Source organism: Heloderma suspectum, chromosome 4 (assembly GCF_057233095.1).
Source record: "Heloderma suspectum isolate Gila_16-S chromosome 4, 16-S_ref, whole genome shotgun sequence".
Classification (NCBI taxonomy): domain Eukaryota; kingdom Metazoa; phylum Chordata; class Lepidosauria; order Squamata; family Helodermatidae; genus Heloderma; species Heloderma suspectum.
Window position 1 is genome coordinate 273,781,722 of NC_139461.1, and position 14,889 is coordinate 273,796,610.

The window sequence follows — 14,889 nt, forward strand, 5'->3', positions numbered from 1 at the left end:
TGAAGAGCAAGATGATCTGCATTATCAGGATTCAGATGTTCCAGAACGACGGGATAACAGATGCAAAGTCAAGTGGTCCCGTGAAGAGGTATGCCATGTGTAGATCATGAAGAGCAGAATGGGGCTAGAGTCGCTGTGGGATACCAGGCAGGAGTGAGCCTTGAGAGAAGCTGGATGGAAAACTCCTTTGGGATGTACAGCATGAGCTGCTCTGAGAAGTTCTTACAGGAAAAGCAGGATACAAATGCAATAAATAAATAAAATGGGAATAGGACAGGTTGTCCAAGTTTGTTTCTGTGCAGCAATGAGGGCTAGGAATTTGCTTTCAAAAGCAAACAAGCCCAGATATTCTCAGGGTGCGAAGTTCTGCGCTTAAGTATTGCATTTCAGATTGTTGGAATATACACAACCAGACTTGGCCAAACTATTAAGTGCAAAAATATGAATGAATGCACTTGTGAGTGGACAAGTTCTGGGGGATAGAATCTTCTCAGCCATCTCTGGGTAAAGTCGGAGCTTATATCAACTTCTTAGGTGTTGTGGCATGAGCTCCTGGAGCAACAGCTAAATAGGCATCCTATCCCTAGTATAGTAAAAGGCCTAGTTCTTAAGCTAGCATCTCAATGTGCTGGGTGACACATAGGGATAGCTGGAATGCTGTGTTAAGTGATGAAACACATCAGTGGTTCAGGCCTCTGTTCCCTATGTTGGCTTGCTAATGCTGTCGCAGTGCCACAGCCTCCAATCTACTGACTTGCCCTCTTGTTTCTGAAATACTTCATTGGGGTATGAGGGAAACACTCTTCAAACAGCATGCTGTGATGGTTGTTCTTTACATGTGAACAGCTGACCACATTACTCTTTGCAGGATGAGCTGCTGAATTCACTGGTGACGCAGTTTGGACATGACTGGAAGTTCCTAGCAAGCCATTTTCCTGTAAGTGGAGTTTTTCAGCCGAGTAAAACTTTTTCCTTTTGTTTTGGTTGCTGTTTTTAGCAGAGACAAATGGAAGGCAAAGTTACTAAACTGAAGCTGCTAGTTGACTAAGGTTGCATTCTCTCTCTCTGTTCCTTTCGATTTCTCTTTATGCTTGCCCTAGCAATCTTCCCTCTAACATGTACCTGTTTAAATTTGCTCATAGAACCGCACTGAACAGCAGTGTCAATACCGCTGGCTAAGGGTGCTGAACCCTGTCCTGGTTAAAGGTCCTTGGACTAAACAAGAAGATCAGAAGGTAACTTATTTCTCAGAGTTGACTTTTATAGTTGAAGAAACTGGAATTCCATCCTCTTTATGTTATTAATGGACTCCATCTTGCAGGTAGAATCCTTCTGTAGTCGGAGTGGTGGTGGAATCCCTGTGTATTATTCCACTATGACAAGGCTCAAATTAAAAGAAAAATTGCAGTGGAAACAATGATTTGCTAGCTTTCAACCATCAGGAGAACTACTGTAGGCCCCAAACTATCACTGGTTTAATGCCCATTATTCTAAAGATCCAGAAGTGTTTCCTGGTTTTCCTTGCCTATAAAATACAGAGTCTATTTTGTCTATGGAAGCGGTTCTTAAAACCTTGTATTTTTCTGCTAAGACGCTGACTTGTTTCTCAAGGATTCGTGTTAAAAATGCACAGAGCCTTATGCTGTCTTAACTCTACAACAGCAGCCACTGTCTTTAGGTTGCTTAGGGAATAAGTTCCACTGGAATCAAGGGAACTATCTTCTGAGTAAACTTGCAAAGGTGTGTGCTGTTAGTATCTTAGAGAGCAATCCTATGTCCCCTAGACAGCATCTGAGGAGATAGGATTTTTTGGTTCTCCAGCTCGTAAACAGCACTATGAGCTCAAAGCTGGGAAACTGTGCCCCCTCCCCCTTATAGCCAGGGCAGTGAGAACTGCGGTGGCTGTCCCTCTGTGCTTGTCCATGTTTATAACACTGAGCATGGACAGGGCGAAAAGGGGGCATTCCCGGGGGCAGGGAGGAGACTGCAGAAGCTGGTTTAGACAGCTTCCTGTGCAGTCTCCAGCCCCGTTCCCTCCCCCTCCCTGAAGCTGCACTTAGATGCTTGAAATCAGGCGTCTAAGGAAAACTGCAGGGCAGCCGGAGCACGGAGGAAATTCTCTCCTCCATGCTTTAGCTGCCCTGCATTGGATAGGTAGTTGCCTCTGACTTCAGAGGAGGTCGGAGGCGACAGTCTATCTCAATAGGATGGTACCCTTTGTAGTTTTGATTTGTACTGAACAACCTGGGCTATCTTACACTCATGACTGCCATGTAGTGTTCCTGTGAACGAGCAGTGTCTACCTGGAGTCTATGCACATGCATTTATGTGCCCGAGATGCTCTCCGCCTAATTGGGAACTCTTTGCATACAGTTGTCCATGCGCAGACTCCAGGCAGATATTCAACTGAACATATGTACATTGGGAGTAGAGACTGCTACCATGATCTCTCTCCTCTAACATGTGCCACAGTTATGTTTATGTTAATAGAGCTAGAGAGAAAAGGTATTGGAAAGGGTTTTGATAACAGGTTGGTTCTGGATCAGAAATGGGGCATAGTTTTTATTTATTTATTTATTTTAGTTATTATTGCATTTATACCCCGCCTTTTTTCCTCTTGCAAGGAACCCAAGGTGGCTTACGTTATCCTTCTCCTCTCCATTTTATCCTCACAACAACAACCCTGTGAGGTGGGTTGGGCTGAGAGTGTGTGACTGGCCCAAAGTCACCCAGTGAGCTTCCATGGCCGAGCGGGGACTAGAACCCGGATCTCCCGGCTCCCAGTCCAACACTCTTGCCACTACACCAGTTGAGCAGATATTCATTGCCAAGATCGCTGTAGCCTTTTGGCTAATCTTCATGCTCTCTCCATAGGCTCTGTGGACTAGGCTGAAAAGTTGTAGCAGTTGCATTTTCGTTTTGACTTTGCTCTACCTTTTCTTTGGCAAAATGGCTCTTGGAATGGTGTGGGTGTGAGTCTGCATTGCACTGGCATGGAAGCTGATACGAAGGATGGGACAATGGAGAATCCAGACCTCTAATCTGATCCCTTGCATTTAAAGAGAATGAGAATTCTCAACTTTATCAGTGTATCCTTGCAGAGCTGCTGAATGCAAAAGACAAAAAACAAAACTACATACAAGAGAATGTATGTAACTGTTCATCTTATTTCTGCTGCAAGGTCATTGAACTGGTGAAAAAATATGGCACAAAGCAATGGACACTCATAGCCAAGCACTTGAAAGGTCGTCTGGGAAAGCAGTGTCGGGAACGCTGGCACAACCACTTGAACCCTGAGGTGAAGAAGTCATCGTGGACTGAAGAGGAAGACCGTATAATCTGCGAGGCGCACAAGGTTCTGGGGAACCGATGGGCTGAAATTGCCAAGCTGCTGCCTGGGAGGTAGGTTCCTAACTCTGTAGAAAGGCCTCTGAGTCCTGAACTCGGATGGGATGGCTCAGATGAACAGGCAAATGCCAGGCTGCTTCTCCTTTTGGGATTGGCCTTTCATGTGCACATTCCGCTGTCTTTTTTTACAGGACTGACAATGCTGTGAAAAACCACTGGAATTCCACAATCAAAAGAAAGGTGGACATAGGAGGCTTTCTTAGTGAAACAAAAGAATCCAAGCCCCTCTATCTGCTGGTGGAAGTGGAAGGCAAGGAAAGCCAGAATGTACCCGAAGCTGAAAACCAGGTACTGCAAAACATTTCTCTGTCTCCACACAACCTGGGAAATGGATTTTTTGTAGTATCTTAAAATAGGGAGTTTGGTAGTTGCAGACTTCCAGGTGAGGAAATGCCACAATATTCAGTGCAATCTGAAATTAATCTGCCTATATATGCATATGGTTGCAAATTTCAGTTTTACATTTGTATTTATTTTTCTTCAAAACCATGTTTTCTAATTCAGTGGATCAAACAGTGGGTGAAGTAGGGCTGATAAGGAAAGGCGGCAGCATTCTCTGTAGCTGAGACACAGGCTTGGAGCCACTGCATACAGAACGTTGTTCTTCATAACTGCTCAACTCTTCCACATTGTGAGACACAGTTTGCATTGTGCAATCCAGTTCATTTGGCATTTGGGGTGGGTTAGGGTATTTTAGGAAATGTTTTTATTGTAGAATTTTATTGTTGAAACTGTTTTATTGTATGTTGTACATCGCCCAGAGTGGCTGGGTGACCAGCCAGATGGGCGATTAATAAATTTAATAATAATAATAATAATAATAATAATAATTCAGCCTTCCCCCATCTGGTGCACTCATAGAATCATAGAATAGTAGGGTTGGAAGGGGCCTATAAGACCATCGAGTGCAACCCCCTGGTCAGTGCAGGAATCCAAGTCAGAGCATCCCTGACAGATGGCTGTCCAGCTTCATCTTGAATGCCTCCAGTGTGCTGAAGTCGAGGTATATGATGTTCACACATTCCCACAGTCCACAAGGGAGGTTACCTGATCAAAAAATGAGATCAGATTCGTCTGGCAGGATTTGTTCTTGACAAATCCATGTTGGCTTCGAGTAATCGCTGCATTGTTTTCAAGGTGCTTGCAGATGGATTGCTTTATCATCTGCTCCAGAATTTTCCCAGGGATTGATGTCAGACTGACTGGTCTGTAGTTCCCAGGTTCCTCCTTTTTGCCCTTTTTGTAGATAGGAACAGCATTAGCTCTCCTCCAGTCATCTGGCACTTCACCCATCCTCCATGATTTCTCAAAGAGAATAGACAGTGGCTCTGAGAGCTCTTCTGCCAGTTCCTTTATTACTCTAGGATGCAGTTCTTTGGCCCTGGTGATTTGAAGTCATTCAAAGTAATGAGGTGTTCCTTGACCATATGCCTATTGATCTCAAGCTGCAATCCTGCCCCTCCGGCCTGTACTTCGCCTTTGCCAGGGGGGTCACAGACCCTCTTTCGGGAGAAGACTGAGCCAAAGTAGGAATTGAGCACCTTTGCCTTTTTTTGTCATCTGTTATCATTTTGCCATCCTTATTTAATAGCTGAACAACCATTTCTTTCCTCTGCTTTTTACTATGCACGTAGCTGAAGAAAGCCTTTTTGTTTTTAGCATCCCTCGCTAACCTCAGCTCATTCTCAGCTGTAGCCTTCCTGACGCCATCCCTGCAATTCTGTGCCACCTGCCTGTACGCTTCCTTTGTTGGTTAGCCTTCCTTCCACTTCCTATATGTGTCCTTTTTTTTGTTTTCAGGTCATCTTTAAGCTTTTTGTGAAGCCACATCAGTTTCTTCTGTTGTCTTCCACCCTTTTTTCTTGTTGGAGTTGTTTGTAATTGTGCCTTTAGAATTTCCTTTTTTTAAAACTCCCACACATCTTGGACTCCTTTTCTCAGTAGAGTCGCTTGCCATGGGACCTAACTTATCATTGTTCTGAGTTTATTAAAATCAGCTTTCCTAAAATCCAGGGTACGCGTTTGGCTACACCCGGCTTTTGCTTCTTTTAGAACCAAGAACTCAAGGTCGCTTTCCCCCAGAGTTCCTGTAACTGCTACTTTATCCACTAAGTCATCTCTCTTGGTTAGGATCAAGTCAAGGATAGCCGATCCTCTAGTTCCTTTCTTCACTTTCTGTAGGAGGGAGTTATCAGCAACACAAGTCAGGAATTTCTTGGAGGGGCCATGTTTTGCAGAATTTGTCTCCCAACAGATATTGGGGAAATTGAAGTCCCTTATTACTGCTACATCATGCTTCCTTGAAATGTTGGTAATTTGGCCATGTGGTATAGGGATGATGGGAGTTGTAGTCTAACCCATCTGGAGGGAGCCAGGTTGTGGGAGGCTGGCCTAGCTTTTCAAGGGTTGGGGAAGGAAAAAGGCAGTGGAGGGGGATCAGAGTTCTGAGCAAGCAAGATTTCATTTAGCAGCAAACTGAAAGAGAGGAACTAGTCTATTATGTTCTTTGGAACAACAGATGGCTTAGAAATGTATTGTTACTTTGTGCATTTTCTGTGCAGGATATGAATGAAGTTTAAACACGCCTTGATTTAGTTCCGTCAAGTAGTTTTGGCCTTTGCCTCCTGATTCTACTACCTAATTTTTGCAACCTTGAAACTGTTTGGCTACAGCTGAGAAACTGATTTTGTCCTTGTTTGGTAATGATGCAAATCCTCCTTCCTCTTCCGCAGCAAACCTTTCTAACCAACTGGCCTGTTCAGGCCTTGGGAATCAAAGAGGAGGAAGTCACAGATGAAGAGCCAGTCGGCTTGCAAATGCTGCCTTCTGAGCAACTTGCCGAAAGCCTGGTGGAGGACCATGTCAAGGGAGCATCAGAAAGCACGCTGCCTGATGGCGCCCTGGAGGAAGGTTCCTCTGCATACACATGGGTGGTTGAAGCAGGCAGTTATCTGTGCACCACTGCAGTCCCAGCCATTACAGAAGCCCTGGACATGATTGAATCTGTAAGGAGCAGATTGGTGTACATTTCCATAATAAAGTTACGGGTGGGGAGTTTGCATCTGGCCTGTGCTTATCCTCACAGCCTCTTCTGTGCTATCTGCAGGGATTTGTCGCAATCCTTGGAATTCCATCCCCCCCCCCCCCCACAGCAGTTTACTCTGGGCTTTTTGTTTTCTTGGCTGAGAGTCTAGACATTGGTATACGTAGAAAGCTGGAAGACAAAAAAAAACCATATGCAATGGCTCTCCCTCCACAGTATTGTGCATGGATTTTGAAGCCCACTGTGAGATTTAAGGGGCTAACTCTGGGGTCTCCATCTTAAACTTTTTTTTTAACTGGGAGGTCGGTATGCTTCAAGGGAAGTGTTGCTGTCCAGTGCCATCTTTATTTGGGTTCAGTGCCATCGTTAGGCTTTGTGTTTTGGAGCTCAGCATCCACATCTGCTTTGTAATGAGGTTCTTGGGCAAGTTACTTTTTTCCAGTCTGACCAGTTTTTCTTCTGTGAAATGGGTATTTTGTGATCAGCCCTGGCCACCATGGCAGCCATTTTATGAATGGAGAAATGCCCCGCCACCCCAGGCAGCTTTTTTATGAAAGCACCCTCAATGCTCTCAAAATTCCAAATGTGCCTACTAACTCAGAAAGGTTGGGGACCCCTGGTAACTTCTAGTTGGGCATGTTGTGAATTAAAACGGTCTGCAATAAGGTGTAATGTATCTGTGAAAACTTTGTCTTAATGTGAATGTGGTAGCTGACAAGTTTCACACAGTATGACAACCCTATACAAATAAAAAATAACAATTAGTTGCAGATCTCCATTCTATGATGTGTTGCATATTTTGATTCAGGGTGCTGAGGAAATGATGGTGTTTGCTTGTAGGGAAATTTAGACTTGTACCAACTCCGCTGTTATAGTCCTTCTCTTAAAAGAGTCACTTGAGAGGGAGGCCCAATAATACCAAGACTATATGCAGCTGGGGTATGCAACTTGTAGGCCAAAACATCTGGAGGGCCACGGATCCCATCATCCCTCACCATGGGCTATGCTGGCTAGGGCTGATGGGAGTTACAGGCCAAAACATCTGGAGAGCCACAAGTTGCCCACCCCTTGTATATAGGAAGAAAACTGATTCCAAAACTGAGTTGTGCATTTAATATATCAGAATTCAATTTAAGTATTAGTACTGAGTTATTCTGCCACCTCTTCCCTTCCCAGCATTGTTTCTGTGCAGTTTTACCCTTGTCCGAGACCTTTTATCAGTTTTTCTATTCTGGCAGGACCCAGATGGCTGGTGTGATCTTTCTCAGTTTGACCTGCCTGATGATCTGTCTGCAAGTAACAGCAACAGCCCAGATAGGCAAACATCCATCAAGCCCTACTCCTCCTCGCAGAATGTGACAGAGTACCGTTTAGATGGCCATACCATTTCGGATTTGAGCAAAGGCAGCAAGGGCGAACTCATCCCCATCTCCCCGCGAACGGACGTGAGCTTTGGCACACCACCTTCTGTACTTAAGCGGCAGAAGAAGAGGAAGATCAGTCTTTCGCCGGTTTCAGGGGGTGGCACCGGTTCTAGTCTCTCCTTCCTGGACTCCTGTAACAGTGTGACACCTAAGAGCACCCCTGTCAAGAGCACCCCTGTTAAGACGCTGCCATTCTCCCCCTCCCAGGTGAGTAGGTGTCAAGTGAATAATGGGTGGGCACCAAAAATGAGACTGCGGCTACTTTACATGCAATACTTTACCTTGTGGCAAATCACCTTCTTGTATTCTTGTGATGTCATCCATTTACTCATGGCTGGCTGCAGCCTCTTCTGTTTTTACATGGGGAACTGCTCACTTGAGTTGTGGAAGTCAAAATCTTACCGGTAGGTATGGGTGAACAAGTGACGTTTGCATTCCCCCAGATTCTCTGAACCTCAGCTTGACGATCTTCTTGTCTTGTTTACCGCAATCGTTTGCAATCTGTTTGATCTGTGCGAATGGAAAACTGTGCAAATCGAACAGGAAAATTGTGCAAAACATCTGCGTATTTTCCAAAGTTGTGCAATTTCCCCCCATAGACTACAGTGTGAAATTGTGCAGTTTTTAAATTGTGCAATTGCGAACAGTTTGTTTGATAAAAATTTGCACATTTTTTGAATGCGACCACAAGCTTGACAATTTGCAAACATTTTTGGAGAACACCTTCTCCTGGTTGTGTCTCCATTGGGGGTTGTGAACGGGGCTTGTTCAACTATTTTGTGAGCACAAATGAAATTCTCATACACTCCTACGTATATTTACAAAATTGCCTTAGAGCCTGTTTTTCAATTATGTTTTTTTTAAGTCATGGAAGTTACTCTTCTGTTATTTCTACATGGGGATGGGGGGAGCAATCCTATGGCTTCTAGACAGCCATAGGATATTTTGGATTCCTGGATCCAAGGTTGGAAATAGTATCTGACCTCAGATCCAGAAATCAGCATTCAGCCCCCGCTCCTCGCTGCTGGCATGGAAAGAACTGCACTGGCTGCCTCTCCAGGAACTCAACCTTGGGAGGGGTAAAGGAGGGTTTTCTGGTGGGTGTGGAGGGGAGGAGACTGGAGAGGTCAGGAGACAGGCTCTTGAGAGACCTCCCCAGACTCCTTCCCTCCCCTTCTGGAACGCTGCAGCTGGACGGGCAAAAAAGCTCCTCCAGTGAAAATGCAGAGTGGGAGGAACAGCGGAGGTGATAATCACCTCCACCGTTCCTCCCACTCTGCACTGGATGCTTGTAAGCCTCCGAATTTGGAGGCTTATGAGCATCGAGGGTGTCAGTCATAGGATTGTGCCCTTAATTATATAACTTGGAAGCAGCCATGTATACAGTTTTCCAAGGAAGATCGGGTTAGGCCAAGAGCTCCATGTGTGTCAAGCATCAGATACATAAAACATTTCCATATTACGTGTGGATATGGGACTGGTGTGTTGAAACCCTTCTGTGTGTTTAAATGTCAATGGGAAACCATTCTGGGTCACATCATCCTGATAAACTGTAAAACAGCTTCAGGTTGGTCTTTGATTTTGATTTGTTCAGGTTTCTCTTATCAGGTGTCCACATACTCCTGAGGAGGTGTCTTTCCATTTATGAGCTCCTTATTGATCGCTTCGAATGTCTGCCTATAAAAGGGAACTACTGATCAGTGATAGCTGCCTAGGCTTCTTTGGCCTTGGCATAAATCATAATTCAGAGATAGAAAGGGGCCTAGGTATTTCATGTTTGTACTGATAACTAAGCCTAGATGTAGGATTTGAGAGTATGCCTTCTCCTTTATCAGCCTGCCTGGTCACTGAGGCTATCAGATGAGTTGCACATGGACCTGAAGTCCGTTTAGGGTCCACTTGGAGTATAGCTTTTAGTGTACTGGCTCCTTCTCTGGGAAACTCCCTGTCAGTTGATATCAGGCGGGCTCCAGTGGTGTTGTGTGTTCAGCACATGCTGAACACAATTTTTATTTAAACGAGCCTTCCCTGATTGATCAGTCATAGTTTTACTGGCACAAATTAGTTTTAAATATCTTTATTCCATATTTTTATTTTCTCCTGTTTCTTATTATTGTTCACCATTCAGGAATCATGTTAGATGTAGAGCAGTATATAAATGTTGTAAAAACAAATAAAGTAAATTTAAAAAGGTATTGGATGGTTACTGGATACCTGCTGCTGTAAAACCGTACTGTCAGCTTCTTTGTTCCTGAAGGCCAAGATACTTACTGGAGGTATCAGAGCCTTCATGCTATTGGAGAGGATTAGCTCAGAGGATTTGGAAACGCATCCTGGGCAGATCTGAAATCAAAGCTAAAATTAAGTTATTTCTGATTTCACGCTGGTCTTCGCTGAGAATTGCGTTCTGTGTTGTGGCTGATTAGGAATGCCCTGTGTGCCAAAGTCCAGTGTTAGTGTTGTTGTCATTTATGAAGGACTATAACCTTTGCTGCGCTAAAGGAACTAAAGGTCCATGTGGCTCAGCAGTGTCTGCATTGACTGGTAGCAGCTCTCTAGTCAGGAGATGCCTGGGATTGAACATCAGACCTTCTGCATACCAGCCATACAGTGGAGGCTGGTGGCTCCGATTTCAGTGAGGCTGTACATCCATTCTGGGTTTCAGTCAGAACCAGCCAGACCGCTAAAGGAGCTGGCTGGTTCTAAATGAAACCCAGAATGGATGCACAGCCCCACTGAAATCGGAGCCACCAGCCTCCACTGCAGTCATGTACTGTCTCACTGAGCTATGGCCTCACACCTGATTTAGAGGCAGAAAAGGGGTGCTTAGCCCTTAGTATGCCCACCCATTCTCTCCTGCCTTGAGGTAGTTCTCCCCCCTTCCCGGGCTTACTTACAGTTTCAGAGCCCATCTGGAAAGGGGAAAAAAAGGACTAAAAACATCTGGGAAGGCATTTGCAGGGGAGAATCAGCTGGCACCGATTCTCTCCCTGCATTAGTACTGATGGAAACGCTGTCAAGGCCTGGGAACAGCGCAAGTGGCGAAGTCTGCAACTCTTAACTTCTTTCCTTGAGCTTAAGAGACTGCTGCCCAGAAATGTTTTCATAATAAGGATGCCGTGTTCATGCTTTATGATGCCACAGTGGTTAGACTCCTTACCATAGGGGCATTGCTGAGATATTAGCACAGAGACAAAGAGGTCATGTAGCCATGTTTGCCGTAGTATGTAAACACACTGATAACTATGGGTGGGTATGATGAAAACAAAAACGAAGATGGGAAAGATAAAGGGAAATCATTTCTTCTCACTTTTGCTCTTTCCTCTTCCTCTACATCCTGGATATGCCCTTCAAAAGAGATCTGAATTTGAAGGCGTTCCAAAGTGACAAACCTATTGGGGAACACAGGAAACTATCTTATTACGAGTCAGACCATTCGTCCATCTAGTTCAGTATCGCCTACACCAGAGGTAAGCAACTGTGTGCCCTCCGGATGTTTTGGACTGCAGCTCCCATGAGACACCACCAACATGGCCAATGCTCAGGGATTATGGGAGTTGCAGTCCAAAATATCAGGAGGACACCAGGTTGTGTACACTGACTGGCAGTGTCTCACTGGAGTTTTAGACAGCCCTGTCTGGAGATGCCCGGGATTAAACAGTGGACCATCTGTGCAAAGCCGTGTGCTCTACCACACAAGGAAGGAAGACTCCAGTATCTCTATGAGGGGACAGGAAGCTCTGCAAGGCATTCTCCACTGTGCATACAGGATTTGTGAAGACTTCTCAACCCTGAAGCTCTAGAAATGACTGAATGACACCAAGGGCACAATCCCATTCAAGCTGAGACAGGAAAAAAAAGTCCTAGAATCCCAGCATTCTCCAGCCAGGCATACTGGCTGGAGAATGCTGGGAATTGTGGAACTTTTTTCTGTCTCAACATGCATGGGATTGTCCCCTAAAACTGCCTTTTTCTTGAGTGGTCTATCTTGGAAAATGATTGTGGTCTTCCTGTGTTGTCATCTTCTATCATTCAAAAATGCTTGTGAACTAATCCATTTCTTAATTCAACAAGATGAACCAAACCCCTTTGTGAGCTCTCTTCTACCTTATCTGTGGTGACACTTTTTTTTTATTATTTATTCACTTGATTTGGTAGTTCCTGAATTTTTGGACCAAACAAGACACTCTTGACCTTGAGAATCCCTCCTTAACTTCCACACCTGTGTGCAGCCAGAAAGTGATAGTGACTACCCCACTACACAGAGACAAGACACCATTGCTCCAGAAAAACTCGGCGTAAGTCTTCTTCTCTTCCTATCATTCTCAGCTCAGCTTGTGTCCTGCAGTCAGGAAGGTCTGGGCTTCCACAGGCTATGTCTGAGCGTAGCAATGGGCGTGAGAACACTTAATCCTATAATAGTAGTGGTCAAGCTAAGACGCTGTGGATCATAGAATCATAGAATAGTAGGGTTGGAAGGGGCCTACAAGGCCATCGAGTCCAACCCCCAAACATTTTCCAAACAATTCTCCAAACCCCCAAAACAATTCCCCAAACGGATGTACATGAGAACCCACTGTGATCCCGCTGTAAGCCCCACTGAATTTCTACAAGAGAGAATGGGACAGAGTAATGTGGTATCAACAGCTCCCCACTCCCATAATTTCATAGTCATTTCCAGGGTAGTGGTGACGTTCCAGCCCTCTTTTGCACTAGACTGAACTTTTCAAGAACCCAGCCTATCACTGAAAGTGCTGTTACTTCTCATTGAATGAAAGTGTACTTGTAGGCTGTTACTTCTGCGCGTCCTTCTGAGACGTTAGGTCCCTGCGGGGAGAAACTTCTTTCTCTCTCTGCGTCCAGTATTTCTGGTAGCCACAGGTTTGTAGTGGTATGAAGGAATTGATTCCAGGGGAAGGCTGTGACCTAAGGGCAAACTGGGATTTAGCTGTAGGAGAGCAAGGTGAGATTTTAAGATCCCTTGTCTAGCTGGAGTTCAGGCATTGTTTAACGTGTTTGCATTTTTATGTATACTGGTAATTCTTATAGCCATATTGGATTATTCTGGCTGGCAATGATGGGAGTTGCACTTGAATGGTGGCCTGAAGCAAAAACAATTGAAATTCCACTTGTTACGGAACTGGGAAGTGTGTGAGGGAATACTAGTGAATTACTACTATGTAGGATATATTCGAACAAGAGCTGACGTGGCCAGTGGCAGTGACGTGGGCTGGAAAATTTCTTGGAAAACTTTCCAGTGCTTAATTTTTCCATGGAAAATTGCCTATTTGTGACCAGGATCGTTCCATATGATTGAGTGAGCAGCCTTGCCCTGAAGAGCTCTTTGCGTGTGCTAAAATTAGTATGCCAAAAGTTTTCAGTGCCTTTGGTTTATTTCTGTAAATGTAAAATTAATGTAAATGTAAACAATGTAAGAAAAGTACCTGCTATTGTCTTTACATTTTCCCAAGTATTCCAGTAAAAGTAAGTTCCACATAAATATTTGAATTTATCTGAATATAACATTTAAACCACATTAAGGTGGCAATCCTGCACTTGCTTACGTGGGAGTAAGCCCTTTTGAACTCAGTGGGACTTAGTTCTGAGTAGATATGTATAGGATAGCACAGAATAGGATTGCACAGTGTGCTTTATTTAATTGTTTCCCTAATCAATCAAAATATTTCAATTCAAATATTTATGTTTATTGGGACATACAATTAACATGGTATACTTTTTTAGTTTTATACACCTGTTAAATTGGTTTGCACCCTATTGGCGACATTGCAAATTTTTTAAGTTCAGAATTTTCCAGAAAACCCATGTCACTGGCCACTGGGTGATTTTTGTTTGGTGTGCTGATGGTTCGTGTGAATGCTCTGACCCATCTCATGGGAGCCACAATCCATTGTCACCTGACTTGTCCCACATTACAAAGGAGTTCCAGGAAAGGATGGAGAGGGGCTGTGAACTGCAGTCCTATCACTTTTCTGGCCATCTGTTGACCTCCATGCGTTTACTCTCTGCTTAGAAGGGTAGTGGGACTATGATCACTGGCTATATCCAGAGTTTCACATCATTCCTGCCATATGCCCCTGACATAATTCCTTCTGGCAATGTGGAGGGTAAAGGGGAACCTATGTGCCTGCGGCTGTAGAAGTGCTCAGGCCATCAGGATTCCTGTGTGATCCAGGGGTTCCCAGCGACATGAGAAGCTACATGTAGACGGTCCCCCTTACAGATGTTCTAAACATGTGGCCATTGGGGGCTGAGGCCAGCAAGGCGTGCTGTTCTGGGGGCAGGTCTAGCAGGTGCAGCCCTGCCCCTTCCATTTATAAAATAAATGCATGGAGGGCAATGAGTGAATAGGGGTTCTGTAACAAGTAAGGGTATTCCCAGTGAACTCACTCTCATTGCTCCAAGCCAAATTGCCTTATGGTGGCTTCATTACCTAAGTCATTGCCTCACTGTTTAGCTGAATCCAACCTTGGACTGAAAGTCCAGAACTTTTTCCCCTCTTTTGCCTTTCCAGATTTGTGACACCTGATCAGAAATACATAGCAGACAACACACCTCATACCCCTACACCTTTCAAGAATGCGCTAGAGAAGTACGGACCCATGAGGCCGTTGGTATGTATTAAGCTGTTTCCCAAATCCTTCTTAGGCTGTGTTTTATTGTGTTTCCAGTGCTGTGATCTCCTAGGACACCTCAAGGGGATGGGCCCAGGAAAGATCCCAAACTTAAGCAAAAAGCCAGTATTCAACAGAAATTTCCTTATGTTACTCTAATGAACTGATGTGTCATATAAAAGCTTTAAAAAAGGCCCTTGGGTTATGTTAATTCTAGGTATTCTCCATTAGAATAAACATGTCAGTTTTATTGGGCTGTCTGATGTCTTTCTGCTTCTCTGAATAATGTTATTTTTGATATATATTAACAAAATAGATCCCAAATACTGTGCTACTTAGTTTCATTGTGACCTTCCAACAAACCAAAGAATAAAGCTGGTTT

General features: G+C 44.4%; 1 protein-coding gene across 2 annotated transcripts in view; it reads left to right on the forward strand.

Annotated features, from left to right (window-relative positions):
* The window catches only part of MYBL2 (MYB proto-oncogene like 2), a 35,328-nt gene that overhangs the window by 2,377 nt on the left and 18,062 nt on the right, over positions 1-14,889 (forward strand). For both annotated transcript variants that reach the window (XM_084853925.1, XM_084853926.1), the window contains exons 2-10: positions 1-88; positions 869-937; positions 1,143-1,235; positions 3,182-3,402; positions 3,540-3,696; positions 6,141-6,413; positions 7,690-8,082; positions 12,034-12,173; positions 14,408-14,507. In XM_084853925.1, coding sequence (XP_084710051.1) covers positions 1-88; positions 869-937; positions 1,143-1,235; positions 3,182-3,402; positions 3,540-3,696; positions 6,141-6,413; positions 7,690-8,082; positions 12,034-12,173; positions 14,408-14,507 — 1,534 coding nt within the window. The remainder of the gene's footprint in view (positions 89-868; positions 938-1,142; positions 1,236-3,181; positions 3,403-3,539; positions 3,697-6,140; positions 6,414-7,689; positions 8,083-12,033; positions 12,174-14,407; positions 14,508-14,889) is intronic.